We start from the raw sequence: 25846 nt of genomic DNA, 5'->3' as shown, positions 1-25846 counted from the left end.
GCAATCAAGAGGGGCTTATTTAGAGCAAATAATATTTTTAAAGTGAATAACAATCTCTAAACAAATACATGAAAATACTTTGATACCTCAAGAAATTGTGATTTCATCTTCATGGCTATGTCCTTAATTGAAACAAAATTCCAATTCCTTCATGACTTATTAGTTTGTTAAAATGATTGATTTAAAAAACAAATCATCACCTGGCATGTCAAACTACTGAGTTTAGCTAGCCTGGTTCTCAAATGACAGATACAATGTATTGCTGGGTTCATAATCAAAATCTTTCGAGCCTCTAAAAGTCTTGACTTGTTCAGACCACTGTATTTTCTACTTAGAATCCCCTCAATCCTCTTATTTTCACTGTCATTTTTTTAATCTTCTGAAGCTCCAATCTAATCTAAGCATACAATCCATAGATCTACATGCATTCAATAATCCTCCAATCTCCATGTTCTGATGAGGTACTAGAAGAGGGCTTTAGTGAATGGTATATGAAATTTATTTTACATAAATGAAATAACAACTTACTAGGTTTGCATACATTTAAATGACATATCTTTTTTTTTTTTACAAATTTTCAATCTTAGATTATCTAAATGGTTTCAAAGCAAACTGTAGATTCAATCAATGTTCTGAGTGACAAAAATCTGTAAAAAGGTAGTATTCAGTATTATGTATGTAAAATAACAGTTTGAAAGAAAATTTTCCATTTTCAGTTGGTGGTAGTAGCATATGGCTCAAGATAAGCAAAAAGGATTTAGATTATCCAGTTGACATAAACTTAACAGTTTATATGGAAGTTGGAGAATGTCCAAAGAATGCCAACTAAAATACTCAAGAAGATTGAGAAGGCACTGGATGGAGAGTATTATGATCAGTTTAAGATTTTAAGTCTAGAAATATTAAGGGATATGATAGAAGTCTATAAAAGCATGGAAGGTATAGGTAAGGTAAATGTGAAGTTTTTCTCCAATTTCCCAAAGATTTGAATGAAAGAAGCAGTTGTTAAAGTTTGAAAGTGGTAAGGTTTTCAAAATAAAAGTATAAGGATTACAGGAAGAGCAAAGATTGTTGGTCTGGGTTGACAAGGATGTTCTAGTTATAAGATATGTGCTCTATAACTAGAAAATTTGGAGAATTCTCAAGCAAATTCTAAGTCACATGATTATTTTAACACTAAACAGAATCACAATTTTCAAAAAACCTTATTTAGTAGAAAAACAGGAACACTGAATTACTGGTAGAAGTCTAAATTCCAACTATTCTGAAAAGTAATTTAGAATTATGTTAAGAAAGTGACTAAGAAGTCCATTCCTTTTCACCCAGAGGTTCTGTGCCACATATATACCTCAAGGAGGTAAAAAAAAAAAAAGAATGAAATGAAAAAAAAAAAGTCTTGAATGTTTATTATGTGATAGACACTGTGCCTTATTGAACTTTGGATTAGAAGATATTCATAATAGCACTTTTATAGTGGCAAAGAACTAGAAACAAAGATGAATGGGGAATGACTAAACATGTTGTGGTAGATGAATGTAATATAACATTACTGTGCTTTAGGAAACAATAATGATTAATAGAGAAGTATGGGAAAATTTAGATGGATTTACATTTCCTAAAGTAAACAGAATCAGGAAAACAATATACACTCTGGCTACTATATATATATATATATATATATATATATGTGTGTGTGTGTGTGTGTGTGTGTGTGTGTGTGTGTGTGTGTGTGTATGTGTATGTGTGTATATATATATAAAGTATAACACAGCAATTGAAACAGAATGCTGAGAAAATTTAACAACTAAGCCTAACCTTCTTCCCTTCTTTGAAAAAGAAGACTGAGTGTGAAACACTGAAGATAATGAGAGGCTTGTTTTGACATGGAAGTCTTTCTTCCTTTTTAAATTTTTTTTATAATAAGGAATGACCCTGTGACAATGTGAGAGAAATGGTGTGGAATATATTGGGAAATGTAGGTGATATAAAAACAAAAGATATCTAATAAATTTCATTAAAAACCCCATCTCTAGTAGCTGCCTAATAATCTCTTTAATGATAAATCTAACAAAAGAGCTGAGATTTAGAATAAGAGTGCCTGGTCTACCACTGCTTCATATAAACAACTGAAGTTATCAATAACATAATAACATAACCACAATCAATTAATGCAACATTAATGAGAATCCCCATCCCCTTGTGAAATGATGAAACTTTGCTAATTGCCCATTTGTAACTAGGCAGATAGAACTAAATGTTTGTGAGATGTTATTTCTCATAACATAATATTTCTGCAGAACTAATTAATAACATTATTTGGGGAATCCTGTAATAAACTTTTGAAGTTGGAAGGAACTTTTAAGATAAACTCCAACCCCTTAATTTTAAAGATGAGGAAAAGAAGTCACAGGGAGGTGACATGAGTGCTATGAGGTTTTAGAATCACAGAATTTCAGATCAAGGACAACAAAGGCAATCGAGTCCAATACCTAAGAATATTATCTACAACATATCTGACCACTGATTATCTGGCTTTTGCTTGAGGATTTAACTACAATACTCTAGATAATGTGACAAGGGCAGAGTATAGCTGAATGGTACTGACTAAAATTGCATTTGTTGTTTTTTTTTGCTTGTTTAAATTATGTCACATTGTTGACTCATTAAGCTTGCAGCCCACTTGAATTTCAGATTTTTTTTTCAAACTGCTGTTGAATTGTCTCCCATGTCTTTTGTCTATTAATCAATCAACCAACAAGTATTCATTAAGCAATTACTACACACCATGGACAGTGCTAGAGAGAATGACTCAATGTAAGGACAAAATAGTTTCTATGCATTAAGGAATTTACAATGTCCAAAGCACTGATTGAATCAAATATTGGCATCGATTGCACAGGATGAAAAAGTAGAGACAATCTCTGAATGACTTAATGAATTATATTACAATATACTCTGATACTCTGCAACTTAAATGAAAAAACCGAACACAGAGGAGGATGGCAAAAATTAAGTTGGAGAATAAAACTGGGGAATCATGGGAAAAGGTCAAAAAAGCTGTAAACTATACAGAAACTTCATGGACTACATCATAAATACTTTCTTAAGGAAGAGAGAAGTGCTGACCTCAGCAGGAACAGAACAACATGAAGAAAACTGAACTGTTTACATTTTAACACTCAGAAAACAACCAGGAATACAGAAATCACATTAGAATCAGTAGCGGTAGTCAGATGGTTATGGCAAAGGACAAAGCAGTCAAATTAAATGTCAAATTAGAAGAACAGACAATGTTGAATGCATTTACATCAGCTTCAATTTGATGTAATTTTACAATGAACTATTCCAAAAAACCAAAATGGATGAAAGGCAAGAAATTGATTTATGCTAAATTTTTTTTGGGAAAAGGTCTAATAAGACAGAAGTAGCTACAATTAAGAGACCAAAGGAGTTACATCAACAAATATTTATGTTCCTATGAAAGGGAGGGGTGGTTAGAAGGGAGGGAAGAAGTAAGGGGGAAGGGGAGGAAAAGAGAGGGGAGCTGATAAGGAGGGAATACTGAGGGAGACAGTAGTTAAAAGGAAAATTCTTTTTTTTAAAGCAATTGGGGTTAAGTAACTTGCTCAAGGTTACATGGCCACTTATTTCGGGGTGTGGTGCTAAGTGTCTAAGCCCGGATTTCATCCCCAGGTCATCCCGACACTGGGGCTGGTGCTCTTACTCGCTGTGCTACCTGGCCACCCCTAGGAAAATTCTTAATTAGGGGAAGGAGAAGCGGAGAAAAATAAAAGCATAAACAGGGGAGGGAATAGGATGGAGGGAAAGAGACAGATAGTAATCATAACTGTGATCGTGAATGGGATGAACTCTCCTATAAAATGGAGGCAGATAGCAGAATGGATTAAAAACCATAATCCTACAATATGCTGTTTACAAGAAACACATCTGAAACAGGGGGATACACACAAGGTAAAGGTAAAAGGCTGGAGTAAAATATATCATGCCTCAGCTAAAGAAAAAAAATCAGGGGTAGCAATTCTTATCCCAGACAAAGCAAAAGCAAAAATAGATCTAATTAAAAGGGATAAGGAAGGAAACTATATCCTGCTAAAAGGCACCGCTGAAAATGAAGCAATATTATTACTAAACATCTATGCACCAAGCGGTACAGCATCCAAACTCCTAAAGGAGAAGTTAAGGATGTTAGAGGAAGAAATAGATAGCAAAACCATACTAGTGGGGGACTTCAATCTCCCTCTCTCTGAGCTTGATAAATCGAACCTCAAAATAAACAAGAAAGAAGTTAAGGATGTAAATAGAATCTTAGAGAAGATAGATATGGTAGACCTCTGGAGAAAATTGAATGGTGATAAAAAGCAATATATCTTCTTCTCAGCAGTACATGGCACATATACAAAAATTGACCATGTACTAGGACATAAAAACCTCACAATTCAACTGTGAACTCAATGCAGAAAGGCAGAAATATTAAATGCGTCCTTCTCAGATCATGATGTAATAAAAATTATATGTAATAAAGGGCCATGGAAGGATAAACTAAAAACTAATTGGAAACTAAATAACTTAATCCTAAAGAATGAGTGGGTCAAACAAGAAATTAAAGAAACAATCAGTAACTTCATTCAAGAGAATGACAATAATGAGACAACATACCAAAACTTGTGGGATGCAGCAAAAACAGTTCTTAGGGGAAGTTTTACATCCCTGAATGCATACATAAGTAAAATAGAGAAAATGGAGGTCAATAAATTGGGCATGCAACTGGAAAAGCTATAAAAAGAACAAATTGAAAATCCCCAGTTAAATACTAAAATAGAAATAATGAAAACCAAAGGAGAGATTAATAAAACTGAATTTAAGAAAACTATTGAATTAATAAATAAAACTAAGAGCTGGTATTATGAAAAAGCCAATAAAATTGCTAGACCTTTAGCCAATATGATAAAAAAAGAGAAAGAAAAAAAAACAAATTATAAGTATAAAAAACGGAAAGGATAAATCTACCTCCAATAAAGAGGAAATTAAAACAATAATCAGGAATTATTATGCCCAATTGTATGCACATAAATTTTACAATCTTAGTGAAATGGATGAATATTTATGAAAATATAAACTGCCCAGACTAACTGAAGAGGAAGCAAACTACTTAAATAACCCCATCTCAGAAAAAGAAATTAAGTCATCATGGAACTCCCTAAGAAAAAATCTCCAGGGCCACATGGCTTTACTAGTGAATTTTACCAAACATTTAAAGAACAATTGACTCCAATACTTTACAAACTATTTGGGAAAATTGGAGAAGAAGGAGTCCTACCAAATTCTTTTTTGACACAAATATGGTACTGATACCCAAATCGGGAAGAGACAAAACAGAGAAAGAAAATTACAGACAATTTCCCTTATGAATATAGATGCAAAAATTCTAAATAAAATATTAGCAAAAAGACTATAGCAACTCATCAAGAGAATAATACACTTTGATCAGGTAGGATTTATTCCAGGAATGCAAGGGTGGTTCAATATCAGGAAAACTATCTGTATAATTGAGCACATCAACAACAAAACTAGCAGAAATCATATGATTATCTCAATAGACGCAGAAAAAGCTTTTGATGAAATACAACACCCATTCCTATTAAAAACACTATAAAGTATAGGAATCAATGGAGTCTTCCTTAAAATAATAAGTCACATCTACCTAAAACCATCAGCAAGTATTATATATAATGGGGATAAACTAGAAGCATTTCCAATAAGATGAGGGGTAAAACAAGGATGTCCACTATCACCCCTCTTATTCAATTTGGTACTAGAAATGTTAGCAGTAGCAATAAAAGATGAAAAAGAAATTGAAGGAATCAAATTGGGCAAAGAAGAGACTAAGCTATCACTCTTTGCAGATGATACAATGATATACTTAGAAAATCATAGAGAATCAAGTAAAAAACTACTTGAGATAATAAACAAATTTTCCAAAGTTGCAGGATTTAAAATAAACCCACATAAGTCCCTGGCATTCCTATATACCTCTAACGAAATCCAACAGCAAGAGATAGAAAGAGAAATCCCATTAAAAGTTACCGCAGACATCATAAAATATTTGGGAATCTACCTATCAAAACAAACCCAGAAGTTATATGAACACAATTACAAAACACTTCTCTCACACAAATAAAGTCAGATCTAACTAACTGGAAAAACATCAATTGCTCATGGCTGGGTCGAGCCAATATAATAATAAAAAAATTTCCCTTAATCTATTCTTCCTTTTATATCCCCTTCTCCTCTTTCCCTCTTGTTTCCCTATTTACTGAAATGAATTTCTACACTCAGTTGTGTATTTTGCTTTCTTTGACCTGTTAAAATCAAATCAAAAAAGTTCAAGTGTTAGCTGCTCCTTCTCTCCCTCCTTTGTTGGTATAGACTCCTCCTCATGCACTCCCATTATGTTAGGTAATTTTTTCTAACCTGCTCCATATATTAGAATGCAAGCAATTTATATTTGCTTAGTCCCTTATGACATTTTATTAATTTTAAATTTTTAATGTTTCTCTCAATTCCTGCATTTGCACATCAAAGTTTCTACACAGCTCTAGTCTATTCATTAGGAATGCTGGCAAATCCTCTATTTCATTAAAGTTCCTTCTTTTGCCATCTGGGTTATATTCAATCATTCTGGGTAAGTTATTCTTGGTTATTGCATACCTATGTACTTTGTCTTTCAGAATATCATACTTCAGGCTCTCTATTCCTTTATAGTAATGGTTGCTCAATTTGTGTGTGATCTTGACTATGGTTCCAAGGTACTTGAAATCTTTCTTTTTGTGTGTTTGCAGTATTTTTCTTTACCCTGGAAATTCTGGATTTTGGTTATACTATTCTGAGGAACTTTAATTTTTGGAGTTTCCTTCAGGAGGTGACTGGTGGACTCTACTTCCCCATTTGCCTCTGGTTCTAAGAGCTGTGGTTCCTCACCAGATGACTATTATGGCTACTGATTCAGGTTACTACTGTTAGAAAGCTCATTTATCCCTGACAAACCCTCCATCCTACTCATTAGCTGTTGCAAACCGATTTACCCTCTTTTAAAGCTTTTCTATATCTTTACTTCAACCTCAAAGAATTAGATACTCCTTGCTAAGGTTTGTCCCTCCACTGATTCTATTAATCAAATCTGATCCCAAGCTTGTCCTAATGGAGACATGTTTATTCACATTTTTATTTGTAATTATTTGAGAAGAACTTATGTCCACAAAAAACATATACTTGCGTCCTGTCTCAATTTTCTTTGTCATTTAGGAACAATTAAAACAAAACTAGAAAAATATAATTTGGGGCAAATACAATATCACAAAACACTTTCCTCTTAAAGCTACTGCATAAGTCTTTCTTTTCTAATTTGGATCAAAGTTATACTTAGAAATGACTATATTTTTCCTAATTTAACTAGTGTATACTCAGACCATAATGCATATGACAGTTAATACTGCAGAATATTTTGGTTTTTTACTCAAAAAGAGAGTTTAAAAATAGTTTCTCTTCTTATGAAGTATTGCTTGCAACTTTTCATTCTCTCCTCAGACAAATGGGCTGCTGGTATTTCCAAAAGAGAGAGGTTCAATCTTGAAAGTCAAGATTTTAATTTTTTTCTAATAAGAACTAAAATTTAATCTATCAATTTATCAATATCAATTTATCACCTTCACCACCACCTTTTGATTTTAAAAGATATTGAAGTCATCTAGTAAAAATGGAACAATTTCAATGTAAGTGAAGGCCCCTCAAGGCCAAAAACTACATGGTAAGAATTCAATGAGACACTAACCTTGAGTTTACACTTGTACATATTAAAGCTTAAAAATATCACTCTCTCCCCAAGCTTATGTAAAAACCATCATATTTGCTTTATTTTCTATCATTAAATTTTAAAATTAATTTTTAACAGAGAATACAGTTAATTTTTATACCCATTGCATATCACAGATTTTCCCATAATTTAAACAAGAAAGTGATACAATGTATCTCCCTTTCTCAAGTAAACAGTATAGCTATTCTCTCTCTTGTGATCTGCTATATGCCTCATGTGAAGCATGCCAGAAATATGGAGACTGGGGTACATGTCTAAAAACTAGAAAAAAATGGAAAAAGTTGAAGAACTATCTCAAAATAACAAGAAAATAATTCTTCCCCAAACACTGCAAAATTGGGAGAAATTAAAGCAAAGTCACATTGCTTTTTTAACCCTGCTACAACTTTTCACAGCAGATTTGGTGAGGTGATCAATCATAACCTTAGCTACTTTATATGATGCCTAACTGAAAACAGATGCACTATTATTGAAAAATATCTAAAAAATATTTGACAAGATATGCCCCTGCTTGGGTACCTCTTCTCCCTACCTCCTACCTTGTAAGCTTTCTTTTTATGTCTTCTGCCATTAGAATGCAAGCTTTCTGTGGGCAGGGGCTATCTTTTTGTATGTATTTATATCCCCAGTTCCTGGCACATAATAAGTATTTAATAAATACTTGTTTACTGACTAAGTGAAGATATAGTAAACTTCTAATGTCAATTTCCTCATCTCTAAATTGGGATATCAGTGTTTAGTGTGTCTATTTCACAGTGGTGTTAGGAAGATTATGAAAAATAATATATCATATATATGTCATATCTTAAAGTAAATTGTGGGAAAAGATTCCCTATTTACACTTTAGGGAACAACTTAGTAAGAATCTTTATTTAGTTCATAGTTATAGGCATCGGTTGGCCCCAGAGAAGAGAAGTCTCTATGGGGCAAATGATGCTTCTCAATATGAGCCATTTCACACTGGCATTTATTGTGTACAGGAAGCACGTAGTAAAGATACATTCACATACTGCCAGCTCCTGCCCTCGGGAACAATCTGAGTTGCAAAAGAAGGAACAGAGACTTCCTCAACTGTTGGTTTATCATTAGCATTAGGGTCTAAGAAAAGGTTGCCTCCATTTCTATTTTTGCTGATCTTGCTTAAAGAAGTGGGGTAGAAGAAAATCAAAACTCAGGAGGCAGTGTATGACTGCCTATGAAATTGAAATCGAAGCAAAATCTTAAAGGAAGTTGCTAATGACAAGAGGGGGAAACTCATGATGCCCTCTTTTTGCCACCACAAATACCAATACGTGAGAAAAAGTAGAAGCTTTTCTAATAAATTCAGGAGTAAAGCAAGGATGTCACATATCTTACTATAATTTGACAGTTCTAGCAATGTTAGCAATAGAAAGAGGAGAGAAATTAAAGGCATAAAGATAGGCAAAGAAGAGACAAAACTGTCCCCATTTGTTGGGGACATGAAGGCTTCCTTAGAAAACTTAAACCTTTTTCTTTTCAAGAAAATTGAGACCTCAGGTTAAGATGACTATACAAAAGGTTGTATAGAAGCATAGCCTTCCATAGAAATTACAACAAATTACTGAAAAGGACCCTAGGAAGTCCAGCAATAAAGAAATCTGAAAAAGGTCTCCTCGTGAGACTCGTCGCGAGCCCAAGGCTCACAGCGCGCCTGCTGCTCGGCAGCCTGGCCCGCTATGGCGGGTCGTGTCACTGAGGCGGCGACGGTGACGGCGACGACATCTGCGGCGGCTCCCCAATTGGGCGGTGGAGGCCCGAGAGATGGGCGAGCTTAGCGAAAGAGGAACGACTACGTCCTGCTCGTTGGCCCCGCGGCTGTGAGGGCAATGGAGGCCGGTATGCCAAAGCGGAAGGAGCCAGGCAAGTCCCTGCGCATCAAAGTCATCTCCATGGGCAACGCAAAAGTGGGGAAAAAGCTGTATTATAAAACGTTATTGTGAGAAGAGATTTGTGCCCAAATACCTAGCAACAATAGGAATTGACTATGGAGTTACAAAAGTATACATCAAAGACAGAGAAGTCAAAGTTAACATCTTTGATATGGCTGGGCATCCTTTCTTATATGAGGTTCGAAACGAGTTTTACAAGGACACACAGGGTGTCATCCTAGTTTATGATGTTAGCCAAAAGGACTCTTTTGAGGCTCTTGATAGCTAGCTGGCTGGCAGAAATGAGGCATGAGCTTGGACCTCATGGAAACATGGACAATATTATATTTACAGTCTGCACCAATAAGGTAATTACATTGGAACTGAACATATCAAAGGATTAGATATAATATGTTGGGAGTATAGCTTCTAGCTTTGATAATCAAGTGGAGATAAAACAACTTGTATCAGTATTATATTTTACCAGAGATTTGCTAACATTTTAAGTGACTTACCAGTGTTCTGAAGAGGAGAGGGATGCTGGTAACAGATACTGACCCTTAAGCAAGAAAAGGAATGGGTCCTGAACATCAAGGGCCAGTCATTGCACACTACCTAATAAAACATTGGAGATCAGATGTTAACTCTTATAAGAAGGTTCTTACAAGCCTGTGGGGATGGGGCACTCTAATGAGGATTGATTATCCCCCAAGCCATTGAAAGCCACAGAGTCTCAGAGTTGGAGAAAGCCTCAGATACAATCAATAGATGAACTAGTATATGAATTTGAGCATATCCTCTGAATTAAAAAACTACTAAAACAGCAATTTAGGGGAAGTATGTAAACTCCCATATCTTCAAGGGCAAGAGGTGTCAAACTTGTACCCTAAGGACAGCATGTGGCCTCATACTTTCCCAGAGCACCTGGAACCAAATTAAAATGTAACTGGGAAAAGATTAACAAATTAAAATACATAGAATAATGTTAATAATGTTAATTTGTGGTTTTCTAAGTCAATATGCAGTTTCCATTTGACTTTGACATCACTGTTCTAAAGAATTAGTGACAACTTTAGAACAGATTCCCAGGATAGCTGCTATTGGTAAGTTTCAATGTGAGTATCATGACCTAAGGCTTTTGTTTTGGTAACAAAGCACATTGAGGGCGGCTGGGTGGTACAGTGAGTAGAGCACCAGTCCTGGAGTCAGGTGGACCTGAGTTCAGGTCTGGCCTCAGACACTTACCACAAAAACTAGCCGTGTGACCTCGGGCAAGTCACAACCCCAATTGCCCTCCAAAAAGACAAAGCACATTGAGGGGAAAGGCTGCTTTTGGAGACCATCTTAGTGGATTACTGCATTTGCACTAGAGGGATCCATTGTATAGCTATTTGTGTCTGTTCCTACTAAGCCATATTTGTTTTGGGGTTCTACTAGAGATATGGAAGAGAAGAAAAATAGGGAAAGGAGACTTTTACTGAAATTATGAATTTTTTATTTTTCTGGGGTTTCACATGTCTAGTTTCTAGACAGAATGTTATACTGAAGAGTGTTCTGATCTTGGAATCACTGAGGCCTCTATTCAACTCCTGCCTTCTGTCACATAATGTTAATTCCTGATTCTCAGTTTTCTTATCTCTAAAAGGGCATAAAAATACTCATAGTTCCTACCTCAGAGGGCTGTTGTAAGGCTGAAATGAAATATATTTGTAAAGTTCTTTGAAAATCTTAAAGTTCTATATAAATATTCACTATTATTACTTTTTTAATATTCTTTAATCATCAATATTCAAGTTACCTGCCAGTTTTGCTGTTCCTAAACTTAGCAAATAAAATCCATGTCGTCATCTTCTAACACAGACTTTGTAGTCCATCTCATACAAACTCTCATCATTTAATTTATCTATCTCTGGAAATTGTAGCCTTGGAGGTGAGATGCCCAAGACCTAATGCCTTCATTTAGAAGTTCAGTCATAGAACCTTTCCATGCCTTTGCCTAACCTAATAAAAACCAAGTCCAGTACATAGGTATAGACAGCTGCATAGGCAGCTGATAACTTTAAATAGGATTTATACACATTATGGTGGGAACAGTATCATTACTGCACCCTCTTTCCTTGCTCTCATGTAAGTTAGGTTTTTTCTTTTTATCCTTTTTTTTTTTTGGAGGGGGGGGAAGGCAACGCAATTGGAGTTGGGTGACTTGCCCAAGGTCACATAGCTAGTTAAGTGTCTGGGGCTGGATTTGAGCTCGGGTCTTCCTGACTCCAGGGCTGGTGTTTTATTCACTGTGCCACCTAGCTGCCCCCAAGGTTGTTTTTCTTAAAAAATATTATAAGCTATCCTCAAGATTTGGTTGGCTCATGGTTCAACAATCCTGTCAATTCTTTCAGGAGCTGAGGACATAGTTCTGGACCAGATGATTACTCCTTCCTTACCTTAGATATCAACTCCTAGTTAGTAATTGTGTTTTGTCACTTTTAGCAAAAAGATCTCCTTTGCAGAGAGAAGAAAAGCAAAATAAGAATTTAATAGCTCTGCTTTCTCTCGTCGGTTATCATATTCCTAATAATCCTAAACAAAGGACCTATCTTCTCTCTGATGCTTTTTTTCTCTCAAGAGAAGAGATCTGATGTATAGAGTGGATAGAACACTGAGCCTGGAGTCAGGAAGACCTGAGTTCAAATGCAGTCTCAGATACTTAATAGCTATGTGACCAGGCGGCTAGGTGGCACAGTGAATAGAGCACCGGCCCTGGAGTCAGGAGGACCTGAGTTCAAATCCTGCCTCAGACACTTGCCACAAAAACTAGCCGTGTGACCTTGGGCAAGTCACTTAATCACAATTGCCCTCCAAAAAAACCCCCAGCTACGTGACCCTGGGCAAGTCACTCAATCACTGCCTCAGTTTCCTCAACTGTAAAATGAGATAATAACAGCACCTACCTTCCTTGTTGTGAGGATCAAATGAGATTGCATTTGTAAAGTGCTTAGCACAATGCCTGACACATTTCATAAGTGCTTTTTCCATGCCCCCTCCTCAGAAACAATATAGCTTAAACAACAACCAAACACCTTTTTGTTTCCTTAGTTTCCCTCACTAGTCTTTTACCTCATTCTAAGCTTTTGCATTTCTTACACCATAAATGCCATACTCTTATATTTATCTTCTGTTACCTGGCCCTGCTTTCATCTTCTGAAAATTTTGTTTTAAAATGTTTCAAGTTTGTGCATTTATAACAGTCTCTTCTGAAAAATTCCATTTCTCTTCCTCATTGGAATTGTTTCCTTTTGTGTCTTCAGAATTTTAATCTCAGGTTTCTTTCATTCTTTCTGAGCTGACTTCCTTCCCCTGAAGCATTCCTATCTATATTTCCTCTGAACCCATTGAAATCTGCTTTCTCAAGATCTAGATGTCAGATTATGCCCATTTTTCTTTCTTCTCTATCATAAACTCTAGGATAGAGTGGTCATATTTCCTCAAGGTTTCCACCATTTCCACCCCAAGAGCCAATTCCTCTTTGTCAATGGCATCAGATTCAGATTAGGATTTCCTCTTGTTGATTCCTCTACTTTTTGAACAATTAAATAATCACTAAATTAAGAGGTCATTAACTGCTCTCTTTTTAGGAGAGAGAGCCCCAGCAGATGTTTAGTATCTGAATTCCCCCATCACCACAATATTGTGTTTGTAAATGAGGCTTGTGTTCTGTTTTCCAAACTTATCTATTCTTTCATTCATCCAGGTGCTCTGTAGTATACTCCAAAGTCAAAAATCACATCTATCTACTCTTCCTTTGACATTCACTCAAACATTCTCCATCATGCTTTAGCCCTCTGGTTGCTGGATTTCCTCACATAAGCACACCTCCTTAATGTACTTCCTCCCAACTTAATGCCTTCCTCCCAACCTCCTTTAACTTCACCTGCTTTTTTTGAATAAAATATACCAGTGCCTCAGTCATGAGTTTCCTCCTACTAAATCTTAAGGAAACCTACAAGGTCAAATTTACCCATTTGTATTAGAACCTCTAATTCTCATTTGTTACAAAACTTTGGGTATTTACGTATATACAGTTGGGGCTATATTTATTTTTATTACTGGTTTCATTCTTGTGTTAAAATGTCTAGGTATCTTAGAGCTGCTATTCTTTCTTCTTTGTGGCTATTTCCTGTAGCATCTCACTTTGGCTATGCATATAGGCCGTCTTCTCCTTTATTTATCCTTTTTAGTTTTGATAAGATCTTATCCATTTGATAAGATTTATAGAATACCAGGCAAATACATTCCTACCATCCTTTTGCTATGTATACTCCATCTCTGGCCAAGAATCTATCAATCCAATATTGTAAGCTATGATCCAGAAATCTATTTCCCATTCTCAGAAAACACCTTCATAGCCAGCTGTTCACTTCACCAATTACTTTTTCCCTTTTAATATCCACTGTCTTCAGCAAGCAACACTGAGGAATATATAACCTGTGCCCCTATGATTTTCATTTTCTTGCTCTTCAGAATCACTGGCAAAACTTTTTAGGTTTCTTCAGACACCATTTCTGCCCACAAGAAAGCCAAAAATGGGTAGTGGTCTCCCATTCTGGTAAGTCTTGGGAAGTTATCTATATGCCTCATGAACACATTAGATATCTCTATTGATGTTATCAGGTCAGCAAATAGCTGTTTCATTATCTTTAAGGAAGGAATCACAATGGATGATGACTCACTGACTGCTTTCATAGTTCTAGTGTAACAAGCAGCTTCTTCTTCCTCAGAGCATCTATCTCTTCTCTAGGAAGAAAGTGAAATTTTTTAAAGCTGTAAATGTACAGCTCTTATTTTCCTTTTTTCTTGTCTGTATAACTCTTCTATTGTCTATCATCCTGACAAGGGTTGTCATCCCTCTAACACAAATCTCAAGTGTTCTAGTTAAGAGACCTTCAATTTAACTCACAATCGCACTATGGAAAGGTATTCATCTAGTCTCTTCATCTTGTTCTAGGGGAGAGCTTGACCTATGCTTAGGACACAAATAATAGTCACTCAACTGGATAGAAATATAAACACCCCAAATTCCATGCAACTCTCTGTACAATTTTACTATTGTATATAATAGTTGAGAGTTCTAGCTTTTTTTTTCTTTTGTGGATGTTTATATCTCAGTTTTAAGCACCTAGTTGTAACTTTTAACGATTACTTACTACCTCATTCAAATTCCAATTCTTCATTAAAAAAAAAAATTCCACAAACACTTCAGTCTAGTATCAATCCATGGTCTCTTCCTGTTTCATCAATTTGCTCCACCTACCACACCATTCTATCCATTTGAGTAATCCACTAATTATTGCATTTACCTTATCTCACTTACCTAGCCTCTCTTGCTACCTAGCTTCCCTTTATTCTTTCTGAGTCAACCTCTTAAGGTTCTATTCCCTAATTCTTTTAGTCTTCTTTAATTCTCCTCAATCATCCTCCATCTTGCTTTCCTTACAATCCTCCAGATTGGAGGTAAGATCTGAACCAGTATTTGCTCCTGGAAATGGCCTCAAAATTTTCCTCAATTTTCCCCCAAATTTCCCAAATTGTTCCTCTTCAAATTCAAACTTGGACCTACTTCACTAGCTCAAACTCCTCAAAGTAGCCTAAATAATTATTTTTTGCTTCTCATTTGGCATAAATCCTTTTTCTCCTACTCATTTTCCCAAAACCTTATCCTGTGGAAATGAGAGACTAAGGAAGAATCAGAAGCATTATTAATATACACTTATATTTCTTCATTATTGAAAAAGTTATACAAATATAGAAAACCAAAAGTCCTGCCTCAATAGATAAGCGGTCAAAGGATATAAACAAATAATTTTCAAAAGGACATCAAACTTTTAATAACCATATGAAAGATTGCTCCAAATCATTACTCATAAGAGGATTGTAGTTCTGAATAACTCTGAGATTTCATTTTACACCCAGGATATTGGCAAAGATGACCAAAAATGGAAAGAGTGCATGTTGGAAGGGTTGTAGGAAAAAATAGCACACATTTTGCTTGGGTGGTAAAGCTGCGATGTGGTCCAACAATTCTGGAAAACAATTTGAAATTATGCTAAGAAATTCATCAGTCAACAAGCATTTATTAAGTGACTAAAAAGATCTTTTTCAAAGAGATTCTATGGTTAAGCATATAAATCGAAAAAAGTTCTCAGATAAACCGTGTATTTTTAGCATACTTTTTATAGTAACAAAGGTCTAGAAAAAAAACTAGATGGCCATTTACTGAGGAACAGCTAAGAAGCTTATGTGTGTAAAACAATATTATCATGCTATATGAAAATAATGAAATACAAAAAAGTACGGGAAGTACTGAGGCAAAGCAAAGCAAGCATAACTCGGAAAACAAGATACACAAAGATTACACTTACTTATACTTACACTTACAATGTAAATGAAAAACAACAACAAAACAAATAAAATTCAATATTGATTATGATAAATACAGAGAACCATAGGAAAAACTGTTGTAAAGTGAAACAATAAAAACCAGAACAATATGTACAATGATATAATAATGTAGATGGAAAAAACAACAAAAAACAAAAACAGAATGCTGTTAAATCGCCCCAAAGAAGAGATGTGATTAAACCTCCCTTCATCTCTCTCAGAGTAGGCAGGAGTTTGGGGTAGGAGGGTTACTACATGGATTGAACTCTACAGATAATATCAGACTTGGTTGGTGTGTTGGTTAGTTTTGCTAGTTTTTTCCCCCCCTTTTTAATTTTTTGTAATAGGGGATAGCTTTCTTGAAGGGGTAGATGGAAGGATATATTGGGAAATGTGGTTGATATAAAAACCATAGATAGCACTGAAAACATTTTCAAGTCCCATATAAGGACTGTATAAATATATCTGCCACAGGGAGGGATTAACTCTCCCCCTTTTATTTCCACCTATCCCTTATGCCCTTTCCTGTCTGGAGCATCCAGAACCCATTAGGATACTTGACTATTCACACTTGGATGAAAGTCAACAAATTATGTTCCTTCTAGTGAGATGATGGACCACTAAGCCTTACCATCTACTCTCTGCCACTGTCCACTCATAAGGCCTTATTTGAAACAGTACCACCTCTGCCTTCCCACCCTCACTCCCACACCCTTCAATTATCATCTAATCCGCTGACAATACTTAAATGCTTGTTGTCTGACTAATCCCTCAGCCTTGCCATTCACCCTTCTGATGTACACTTAGGACTTTAAGGCCTTTCTAATCTTCCTATAGGCAAACTTTATTATATGTGTTATCTCATAAAATGAGAATGTGAGTTCCTTAGAGCAGAGACAGTAACCATTTTTCTGCTTGTATCTCTAGTGCTTAGCATTCTTATTGGCACATGATGTTTAATAAATGCTCCTTCATTCATTTACTGTCAACTATTACTATTATGAATTTGTTCAAGTATTTACTTAAAAAGAATTTCTGAATAAGAACATATTGATTTTAGGAGAGGATTCTAGGAAGATGGCAGGGTAGGTCAGAAAATTCCAAGCTCTCAAGATTTTCCCCCACAAAAGACTTAAAATAGCACCTTAGGGCAAACAAAGTGTGGCTAGAGATAAATAACAACAGGGACATAACCTGGGTCTTCCTGGGACAATTTGAGAAGATCAGAAGAAAAATCCCAGGAGGAGGTTTGGTCCCCGTGAAGAGTAAACACCTCCAGGCTAGGTTCTGTTTTAACAGCAAGTGGCAAGTCTCTTAAACAACAAGCAGCAAGCCCTTGGGTTAGTTGGTTGGAAAGGCTGCCTCAATGCCAGCCACCAGAACTTTTACCCCTAGGATAGTTAGGTGTCTAAGCCCTGGAAAATCAAGGGAACCTCTGCTGACAAAGAACACCACACCCAGCTGTTCTGCAGAAGAGTGAAGAAGAGCAACTGGGTGAGAAGGAACCAGCACACACCCAGTGGGTGTCAAAGCTGTGGGGCAGAAAGCCCCTGGCTGTGGGCACTTACAGGAGGTTAGAGGTTTGGCTTTGGTTACAGGCTAGAGGAAAGAACTGAAGATCTGGGGCAAGAGGCACCATTTCCAATAACCCAGAGCTAGAGGTGATTACAAATTATTAAGCTATTACCACACATACAAAAAAAATGCACAGGCAAAGGAGAAAGAATCCAACCATAGAAAATTATTTTGGGAATAGAGATAACCAGGGATCATCTTCAGAGGAGGATACTGGAGAAAAGAAACCCCCAAAGAGTAATGTCAAATGGACGCCTGGACCAAAAAAAATTCGTAGAAAATCTTAAAAAAAGACTTCAAAAAGCAAATGACAGAGATGGAGCAAAAAACTAAAAAAGAAAATAAGAATAATCCGTATGAAAGGAAAGTTAACCAATAAGAAAAGGAGATCCAGAATCTTAAGGAAGAAAATGATACCTTGAAAATTAGAATTGGAAAAAGTAAAGCCAGTGAAATTATAAACAGATCAAGAAATGTTTAAACAAAATATAAATAATGAAAATAGAAGAGGAAATAAAACATCTTATAAGAAAAACAACAGATTTGGAGAATAGATCAAGAAGAGAAAATAGAAAAATAATTGGACCAACTGAAAGTTATAATCAAACAAAGAATCTTGATACAAGAAGATGTTGATTTTAACTCTGAAAAAAGACTTTTAAAAATTACTGAAAAAAGACAGTTTTTACAAAGAAGATTTGTAATGTGATATCCTATTTAATGAATTTGCTTTTTTTGTTGTTGTTGTTTTTGGTTTTTGGAGGGCAACTGGGGTTAAGTGACTTGCCCAAAGTTACACGTCTAGTTTTTGTGTTAAGTGTCTGAGGCTGGATTTGAACTCAGGTTCTCCTGACTCCAGGGCCGGTGCTCTACTCACTGTGCCACCTAGCTGCCCCCATTACTACATTCTTACTGTTTTTTTCACCTCTATTTGTCTTACTCCCTATTCCTTCTTCACAATGACAGTTTAATTTTCTTAATTTATAGACATGAACACAGCATTCTACTATTCAAAAACTTTCAATAGTTCACTATTTCCTTATACAATAAATTTCAAATTTCTTAGCCTGGTCAGTGAGTCCTCAAGAATTCATTAAATGTCTATGCTATGCTAAGGACGGGGTCTTCAAGGCTCTCTCTCTACAAGCTGTTTTCAATCTACATTTTTGCAGCTTTATCTCATGTTATACCCTTTCTCTAACACTTTATCCTATAATCAACCTGAAGCACTTACCTGTTCCATGAACACATCCCAGGATTTTCTGCCATTTTACTTCACCCAGAGGACCCTACCTGTTCATTTCTACTTGTTGAAATTCTTCTCACTCTCAGATGACTCACTCAACCCAGGTGCCACTTATGCCATGAAATCTTCCCTGATCTCTCCAGAATGGAAATATATTCCTCTTCAAAATTCTAATTATATTTGATTCATATCAATCTTATCCCTCTTCATCCCTATGCAGCTTTACTGCCAACTTATCTCCACAGGGCTTTCTCTTCCATGCCATAGAAACAAACCTCTTTATCTTGGGCTACTTCTCACAAGGGAGGCCTCTGCCCATATGGCCTCACCATTTGACTTAGCTGGCTTCTCCTAGAGTGTGCATTTAAGGAGGTGGCCCAGGCCAAAGATGTCTTCCTACCTTTGCAGTCTAAAATGCTGATTTGTCTCCACAGAATTTTTTTCTTCCATGTTCCTGCTCAGAGTCCCTTCTCCATCCCTTCGTCCCTTTTCAAATCCCTTCTGTGTGCTGTATTCTCTCCTTAGGAAGCAGGGTCCTTGAAAACAAACTACTTTCCTTCTCCTTTTTCTTGTATTCCCAGAACTTAGCACAATGCCCAACACATAGTAAGAGCTTAATAAATGCTTGTTGGCTGATTGACATATATGGCACTATATTCTCTATTATGGTTGTCTTATCACTCCTACTAGAATGTCATCTGGAGGAGAAGATGCCTGTTTTGTAAAATATTAGAGCTAAATGGAAAGAGATAATATAACCAATCTCCTCATGTTATAGCTGAATGAACTAAGACTCAGCAGCTAAGTGATTTGAAAAATTTACACATTTAATAAAAGCTGGAGCTACAACTCAGGTCTTATGATTCCCAAGTCCAGGGCTCTTTTTACTATTTCAAGCTGTCTTTACCACCATGCTGTCAAATGTATCTGTCTCCTTCATCACTTGGCCTGATGTTCTCCCCATATCAGATTTCAGAATGGCAACAAGAGTATGTAGTTACTTAAGATAACTTCAAAAAAGGGGACACGATAGAGAAAATCCTGTGGAGATGAGCTGGCAGTGCAACCTGCAGCAGGATGAAGACAATTTTGGCCAGGGCCTCCTCCAAAACTCTGAAGAGCTCTTTTTAATATTTCTTTTTTATAAATGCATATTAACATGATATAATTCTACTCTATATAGAATGAATATATTCATTTTGTGCTAAGTAAAATCTCAAGTGGTATCATAAAGGCTCAAAATCTTGGCTGGACTATAATGCACAGAGGGTGCACTTTTTAAAACTTGTGACAGGAATGCAAATGCCCTATCCATGCACTTGTAGGTACTCAACAAATTTTTAGTGAATATTGCTGAAAAAGGTCCTTTTATGATCAGCTAAAACTCTCACATGCTTTAATTTAAGTCTATATTTTATTCTTTTCCTATCACAGACATGGTGATTTGATTTATACCTCTTTTATAATATCCCATTGAATAATTCAATAATCTAACAGTGTGAAAAAACCCACAAAGTCCCCATCTCTGATACAGATTAAAGCATATGCTAACATAGTTTGCCAGTTCTAGGATTTTTCCAGGAAATGCCAAAATTTCAAAATAAAATTACTGAGAACTATGTGAGATGTAGTTTACACATTAATTTGCAAAATAAAAAAAAATAGGCTTTTGGTTTGAAAAAGCACCATCGCCACACAATGATTACACATCATAATATTCTTTAATTATCATGAACCAGGTTCAAATATCATTCTAGTCTATAAAATTTCTTTCATTATGCAAAAAATTAAAGATCCAAAACAATAACAATAAAGGAAAACATGGCAAGTGTAGTCTGAATTGAAAAGTAATTGTTTCTAACTACCTAGAACTTTGAAATTGCAAAATAAAAAAGAATATTTTGTAACAAGACCACCACCATGTGGAAAACATGCTGAAAAAATAAATGGGTTGCAAATGTATTTATATTATGTACATTAATTTGTCAAGGATGTGATTTTTTTCAGGATAGAAACCCCTTAAGCTAATGCAGATTGCAACCCATCTATAAGTTATCTTAAAGACTTCCTAAGGTTTATAGAGGTTAAGTTGTTTGCTCATGGCCAAACAGATGATAAGAGAGAATTTGAACCCAGGCCATCTTCCTGACTCCAAGTCCAGCCCTTTATTTACTATGTTGGTCTGCCTATCACATAAAGTATATACTTTGTTTTATATGTGTATATTATTCATATAAGTCAATATCTCTACATATTATACATGCATACACACATATTATGTGGATGCATGTGTGTGTGTGTGTGTGTGTGTGTGAGTACCCTCTTCAGAGGTTACTTTGTTAAATACTCACGGAAAGACTATAAGAAGGTTCCAGAATCACAGGTAATGACATCTTCCCTTGAAGATTCAATTTTGTTAAATAAAAAATTTTTTCCCCCACAATCTTTTCTTTTTTCATGCGACGTACACCATAGAGTCTAAACCGAACTGCATAATTTCCAATCATTTCAGATTCGACATGGTTAAACTTGAACGTTTCTGTGAAGACAGGGCATGGCCCTCGCTGGATGCTTGTCTTGGCTCTCTGTTTCTTTATGGGTAGAAGAACAAGGTGAACTTGCCAGCAGTTGCTGCTGGTCCTGTTATACGTTGGGATGTCTGTGACAGCTGTCACTGTTACTAGGAGCTTCTGTTCTTGTGAGTCATAGTCAAAAGTCACATCCAGGGTGCCATATTTAGCTTCTGGCTCAGGATCAAAAGGTTTAGGAAGTTGTGAAGATGATCCTTGAGCTGACACATCCTAAGAAAAATAAATTTAAATGTTTCAGTCTATTAAAGAAAGTTATTATCAGTCTATTAGAGAAATACATGCATGACTTTCCTTAAGCCTGGTGATTAGTATGAACTTAATTCATTACACTGAGAACAAAAAAAGGACAAAAAGATAAATCTATGAGGTCAAGGTAGTTTACCTAAGCAATAAAGCTATTCTAAAATATTAGCCTTTGGGGCAGCTAGGTGGCACAGTGAATAGAGCACCGGTTCTGGAGTCAGGAGGACCTGAGTTCAAATCCGGCCTCAGACACAACACAAAAAACTGGCCTGTGACATTGGGCAAGTCACTTAACCCCAACTGCCCTCCAAAAAAAAAGCAATAATAAATAAATAAATAAAATGTTAGCCTTTTAAAAAATCACAGAATTTCATATTTAAAAACTATTTTCAAAAAGGAAGAGGAGAAAGATCTTTGTAAATAGAAATGTGTAAAATTTAGAAACTTTCAAAGTTTACTTTAAAAACTATGAACATATATTAGCATATTTACTATTATATATATTACTAACAGACATACATACTAAAATTACATACATATATTATACACATTATTAACATAAGTGAAAGCATTATTATAATGTGAAAGCATGATACAATTTGGATTTGTTCTTCAAGGACTGCTCTGAAATATCATTACTAATATGAAAAAAATCCAAGGCTTGAAAAATAAAGGAAATTTAATTTGAAAGTATAAACATTACAGTGCAAGAAAAATTTCCACCAAGTACTCTTTACAATGTAGATGATGTTTGTTCCAAAAACATTTTCATTAGTAACTATTAAAAATAAGTGGCTTCATAAATTCATTACAGATAAGAGATTTTGAAATCCATAAAGTTCCTATAGAAAAATTCAAAGTTTTACAAAGTTGCAAGAAAAGAATGAAACAAGTTTAAAAAGCAAATAGAGGAAATCTTCCTGTTATTATATCTATTCTTCTCTTGAGGATTATCAATTACATGCCAATTCAACTACCCTGGGCATCCCAGGAATGTCAGACAGAACTGCTTTCCTTTCATGATTTTCCTCTACCAATATGTGCAGGGGAGCATCTTGTCAGGCTTGACAGAAGTAGATGAGACTTCTTAGGAAAGGATGATCAAAAAAGATATGCCAATGTGTCCCTTTTGTCAGGGTCTCGTGACTGTTAACTGCCAGAGTGCCACAACTTCTGACACAGGTGCATCTGAGAAAGTGCATGTTTACTGACTAGGAAGGGCTCATAGAGTTATTTTTATATACTTACTTAATATTTTATTTTTCCCCCAATTACATGTAAAAACAATTTTTAACAGTTTAAAAAATTTGAAATCCAAATTCTTCCCCTCCCCACTCACTGAGAAGGTAAGCAATTTATTTTATATGTGCAGACATGGAAAATATATTTCCATGTTAGTCATATTGTGAAAGAAAACACAGACCCCCCCAAAAAAACCAAGAAAAATAAAGTGGGAAAAATGCTTTGATCTGCAGTCAGACAAAATTGCTTCTTTCTCTAGAGATGGATATTATTTTTCATCATAAATCCTATGGAATTGTCTTGGATCACTGTATTGCTAAGAATAGCTGAGTCAGTCATAGTTATTATAATTAAATAATTAATACTATCAAATAATTTAATAATAAATTAAATAAAATATATATTGTATATAATAAATAGATAATATTATACAATATTGCTTACTATGTACAATGTTCTCCTGATTCTGTTCATTTCACCTTATATCAATTTATATAAGTCCAGGTTTTTCTGAGAACATCCTACAACAGTATTCTATCACCATTATATACAACTTGTTTAGCCATTTCCCAAGTAATGGGCATTCTCTCAGGGTCCAATTCTTTGCCACTACTAAAAGAACTGCTATACATATTTTTGTACATAAAGGTCCATTTCCTTTTTGTTTTTTAATCTTTTTGGGATACAGACATAATAATACCGGTATTGCCTGGGTCAAAGGGTATATGCATAGTTTTACAGCCCCCTTTGGGCATTGTTCCAAATTGCTCTCCAGAATGGTTGAATCAGTTGACAAATCTACCAACAATGACTTAGTGTCTTAATTTTTCTCACATCCCCTACAACATTTGTCATTTTCCTTTTCTATCATTTTAGCCAATCTGATAGTTAATAGGTGTGAAGGAGTGGTACCTCAGAGTTGTTTTAATTTATATTTCTCTAATCAATAGTGGTTGAGAGTATTTTTCATATAGCTATAGATAGCTTTGATTATTTTATCTGAAAACTGTCTGATCATATCCTTTGCCCATTTATCAATGGCTCTTAATTTTTTAAATTTGACTCAGTTCTCTTATATATTTGAGAAATGAGGTCTTTATGAGAGAACTTGCTGTAAAGATTTTTTCAGTAATAATTATTGTGTATTTCTCTCCATTCTATTTTCCCCATTTATCCTTTTCTCTCTTTCACCCTATCCATCCTCAAAAACATTTTGCTTTTTATTGTCTCTCTTAAGCCATTCTTTCTTCTAACAGTCCCGGCCCTTTCTCTTATTCCCTTCCCTTCCTACTTCCCTGTAGGGTGAGACAAGACTTCTCTACCCAAATGGCTGTGTATATTATTCCCTCTATGAATCAATTCTGATGAGTGTTAAGGTTCAAGCACTCTTCCACCCCAGATCCCCCATCTTCTCAACAACTACAAAAATTCTTTCATGCCTCTTTAAGGTGAGATAACTTACCCCATTCTACTTCTTCCTTTCCCCTTCTCTCACTGCATTCCTTTTTCTCACTCCTACATATTTTTAGATATTATCCCATTATAATCAACTCATAGTCGTGCCCTCTGTTTCTGTATACTCCTATCTGCCTGAATAATGATAGTTCTTAGAAGTTACAAATATCATCTTCCCATGTAGGAATGCAAACAGTTTAATCTTATTGAGTCCTTTATGATTTCTCTTTTCTGTTTACCTTTTTAATGTTTCTCCTGAGTTTTGTATTTGAAAGTCAAATTCTGTATTCAGCTCTGGTCTTTCCATCAGGAATGTTTGAAGGTTCTATATTTCATTGAATACCCATTCCCCTCGTGGCCCCCTCCCCAGAGGGCCACCCCCCCCCCCACACACAAGAATTATGCTTACTTTTGGTGGGTAGAAGATTCTTGGTTGTAATCCTGGTTCTTTTGTTCTTCAGAATATAATATTCCAAATTTGCCTATCCTTTAATATAGAAGCTGCTAAATCCTGTGTAATCGTAACTGTGGTTCTACAACATTTGAATTGTTTCTTTCTGGTTGCCTGCAATATTTTCTCCTTGACTTGAGAACTATGGAATTTGGCTATAATATTCCTGGGAATTTTCATTTTGGGATTTATTTCAGGAGGTAATTAGCAGATTCTTTCTATTTCTAGTTTACCAGCTGGTTTTAGAACACCAGAGCAGTTTTCCTTAATAATTTCTTGAAAATGATGTCCTTTTTAAAAAAGTCATAGCTTTCAGAAGGTTCAGTAATTCTTAAATCATCTCTTTTGACTGATTTTCCAAAAGGTCAGCTGTCTTTCTAATGAGATATTTCACATTTTCTTCTATTTTTTTCATTCTTTTGATTTGATTCTATTTCTTACTGAAGTCTCATAGAGTCATTAGCCTCCATTTGCCCAATTCTAATTTTTTAAGGACTTATTTTCTTCAGCGAGCTTCCATCTGTCTTCTATTTGGCCCATTCTACTTTAAAAGAGTTCTCTTTTTCAGTGAATTTCTGTACCTCTTTTTTCCATGTGGCCATTTCTGTTTTTTAAGGAGTTCTCTTCAGTGGATTTTTGTACCTCTTTTTTTTTTTAACCATTTGACCTATTCTGTTTTTTAAGGCATTATTTTCTTCACTACTTTTTTGTGCCTCCTTTACCAAGTCACTGAGTCTTTTATAATGATTTTCTTGGATCACACTCATTTCTTTAGCCATTTTTTTTCTTCTACCTCTCTTATCTAAATTTAAAAATCCTTTTTGAGCTCTT

The 25846-nt window shown here is 35.3% G+C and overlaps 1 protein-coding gene across 2 annotated transcripts in view; it reads right to left on the bottom strand.

Annotated features, from left to right (window-relative positions):
- SYT14 (synaptotagmin 14) overlaps nucleotides 1-25846 on the bottom strand; it is a 282879-nt gene that overhangs the window by 62467 nt on the left and 194566 nt on the right. For both annotated transcript variants that reach the window (XM_069074779.1, XM_069074778.1), the window contains exon 5: nucleotides 21385-21834. In XM_069074779.1, coding sequence (XP_068930880.1) covers nucleotides 21385-21834 — 450 coding nt within the window. The remainder of the gene's footprint in view (nucleotides 1-21384; nucleotides 21835-25846) is intronic.

The sequence above is a fragment of the Petaurus breviceps genome, unplaced genomic scaffold (assembly GCF_028583685.1).
Source record: "Petaurus breviceps papuanus isolate PSGF00001 unplaced genomic scaffold, PetGlider_PUasm1.0 90895, whole genome shotgun sequence".
Taxonomy (NCBI): domain Eukaryota; kingdom Metazoa; phylum Chordata; class Mammalia; order Diprotodontia; family Petauridae; genus Petaurus; species Petaurus breviceps.
The sequence above is the reverse complement of the archived record's forward strand: the minus strand, read 5'-3'. Positions and strand labels throughout refer to the sequence as shown.